Genomic DNA, 2,590 nt, shown 5'->3' on the forward strand with positions numbered 1-2,590 from the left:
TCACTGTTTTCTGACTTCCTTGTAAGTTTTATCCAGCCATGAAATATGGATCAGATTGTCATACATCAGGCTAACTGAAGTGTCTAAAATCAAACTGTGCCTTTCACACCTACTGAGGCCTGACCCTATGTTATACCATATAAGATTGAATATCAGAGGTTTCTACAACATGAAAATCACTATGCTGCAGCTACCAATTAACTAAGATGTCTAACTTTGTAGCCAAGCATGAGATACATATTGGTTAAACAAAAAAGTTTCAATAATTATAAAAAAATACCTTGAATGTAAATTGCTCATTGAAAACAGGGTTAAGGGTCTTTCTGTGGACTTTTGTCTCATATTTCTTCTTCTTATCAGGCAGCAGGAAAACCTTCACATAGGGATCAGATGTACCACCCATATCTAATGCAGGCAGCTCAGCTGCTTGAATAATCCCAACCAGAAGCTGAAAGAAGAGAAAAACATCAGAAAGAAATTTCAAATAGATATTTATATAAAAAAATGGTAACAGAGAAACACATGAAGACTCTATTTCTGGTCTATGAAATACTACTCCCACACCCTCCCCTTCAAGGAAGGCAAATGAAGCAACACTATAGACTTCAGAAAACCAATTACAGCAGATGCAGACTGTACAAAGGCTGTTTTTATGCAGAAAAGAGGTTTTCAAAGGGCAGCTGATTACAGCTAAATACAGACTTCATCTTTTTAAAGACTGCAATCAAATAACTTTCAATTGCTCTCTCCTCTTGTGCATTATCTTTCTATGCTGGGCACCATGAATAGAAATCACACTATTAAACAATCAAGAATGTCTAATCTTGACTACAAAATTTGTATTCTAAATCCCCAACATGTAACCTTTCCCCCCAACCAAACACAAAAAGGTGATATATAAAATGCAAATCCTCAAGCAGAGCTTTATGGATTTTGCAGTCTCCCTTATATTTAACTTCTCTTGCTGTGTATACAAATGGGTTTAGTTAGTAAACTAAGGGCAGCATTTTTAAAAAATACCCCATGAAAACTAACCTTTGGTAACTAAATCCTAGAAAGGAAGGCTTGTGTTGTGTTGTGTTGTGTTATGTTTGTTACGTTACGTTACGTTACGTTACGTTATATGTTATCCAGACATTCTAGCCTGTATTAGGATCCATCAGTACAACGGAGTTGAGAGAAAGAAAATACTTTTAATCTTGTTTCATAGACACAGAACTAAGGTAAACATTCAAATGACTCTTCAAGGTCAATCTCGAGACAAGATATTAAGAACTGGGAATGAAATCTGAGAATATTTTTTTCTAAATCAGTTCTTCAGTCACAATATATCTGCTTCTCTCATGGATGAATTCTTTAAAATTGGAAACAGAAGCTCTAACAACTGGAATACAGAACAATACAGTCAATTTAGGAAAGAAGCTTCTGAGACATTCCTCAAAGTTGGACTTATTTTTACCAATTTTAAATTCACAGTGTGACCTGCATGCTTTCTGACCTATAGGAGTCAAGCTCCATGAAATACTTTCCTTTAGCTGTAAGAAACACTTCTTTTCTCTCTCATTATTATTCTAAAGCATAACAGTTCATAAATACATGGACAGGCTGAGGATCTACATCAAGTCTTTCATATCAAAAAGCGAAAAACAAGTCTATGACTTCTAGTTAACAGAGTGGAAAAGCAATTCAATTCCCTTTCAAAATTCCTGTCTCTAAAACTGAGGCATCATGCTCTGGAGAGTGCATCGGTCATCTTGTCTCCATTCTTAACTCTGTGCAACATATTAGCCACATTTTTCGTCTGTAGTTTCATGCCACTGCACTATACTAACCTAACTGAATCCCCTCTTCTACTCTTTTATATCATCTATCCTCTGACAAATTCCAAGCTGCAACATAATTTAGAGCAGCAAAATAAAATAGGAATCTGTAACTCAAATAATTTATTACCTTAATTAAATACTACACACTTCTACAGATTTGTTGCTCTCCCATTCTATTTCCCTTTGTAAAATATAGTTCACAAAATCAACATTTCCTTTAATAAAATTCACACAGAAAGTTTGTTTTCATATTCTAAGGAAAGTGAAATCCATTTGTTAGAACGCATTTGCAGCTTTCCTTTCCCAGTCTTTATATCTTCTGCTTCTGAAGGGTCTAACGCTTCATTCTGATTTCATACTGATTTCAAGGGGGATCAGTGTGATTCATCACATGCCCAGGGAATTTGCTCTGGGAGTCAAGGAAAAGCTCCTTTAACCACAGGTTCTTGAAAGGCTTCAGAATTCTTTTTGGCTCTTGCATTGAAAAACAAGCACTAGTAGTTAGAAGATAGTTGAAAAAACATGGAAATACTATGTATTTTAACAGCTCCTATCTATGTGTAAATACCTTGCTGCTGACACAGAATTTTTTCTTAAATTCTCTTATTTTCTCTGTATTGCAACAAAAAAGTGTACTGCATTCCATGAACAGCACCAAATAAAGAATTGGAAATAATAATTGGAAATAAATCACAAGTACATGTGGAAGCCAGTTCAGATGAAGGACAGGAATTAAGAGGGATTTAAGTTCAGTAGTCATTTCTTTC

The 2,590-nt window shown here is 35.1% G+C and overlaps 1 protein-coding gene across 1 annotated transcript in view; it reads right to left on the bottom strand.

Moving 5' to 3' along the window:
* Nucleotides 1-280: 280 nt before the first annotated feature.
* LOC104523836 (synaptotagmin-1-like) overlaps nt 281-2,590 on the bottom strand; it is a gene marked incomplete at its 3' end in the record, with an annotated part of 17,299 nt that continues 14,989 nt past the window's right edge. Inside the window, exon 4 of the mRNA XM_010166533.1 lies at nt 281-448. Within this exon, the coding sequence (XP_010164835.1) occupies nt 281-448 (168 nt within the window). The remainder of the gene's footprint in view (nt 449-2,590) is intronic.

This window comes from Antrostomus carolinensis, unplaced genomic scaffold (assembly GCF_000700745.2).
Source record: "Antrostomus carolinensis isolate BGI_N321 unplaced genomic scaffold, ASM70074v2 scaffold38954, whole genome shotgun sequence".
NCBI classification, from domain to species: Eukaryota; Metazoa; Chordata; class Aves; order Caprimulgiformes; family Caprimulgidae; genus Antrostomus; species Antrostomus carolinensis.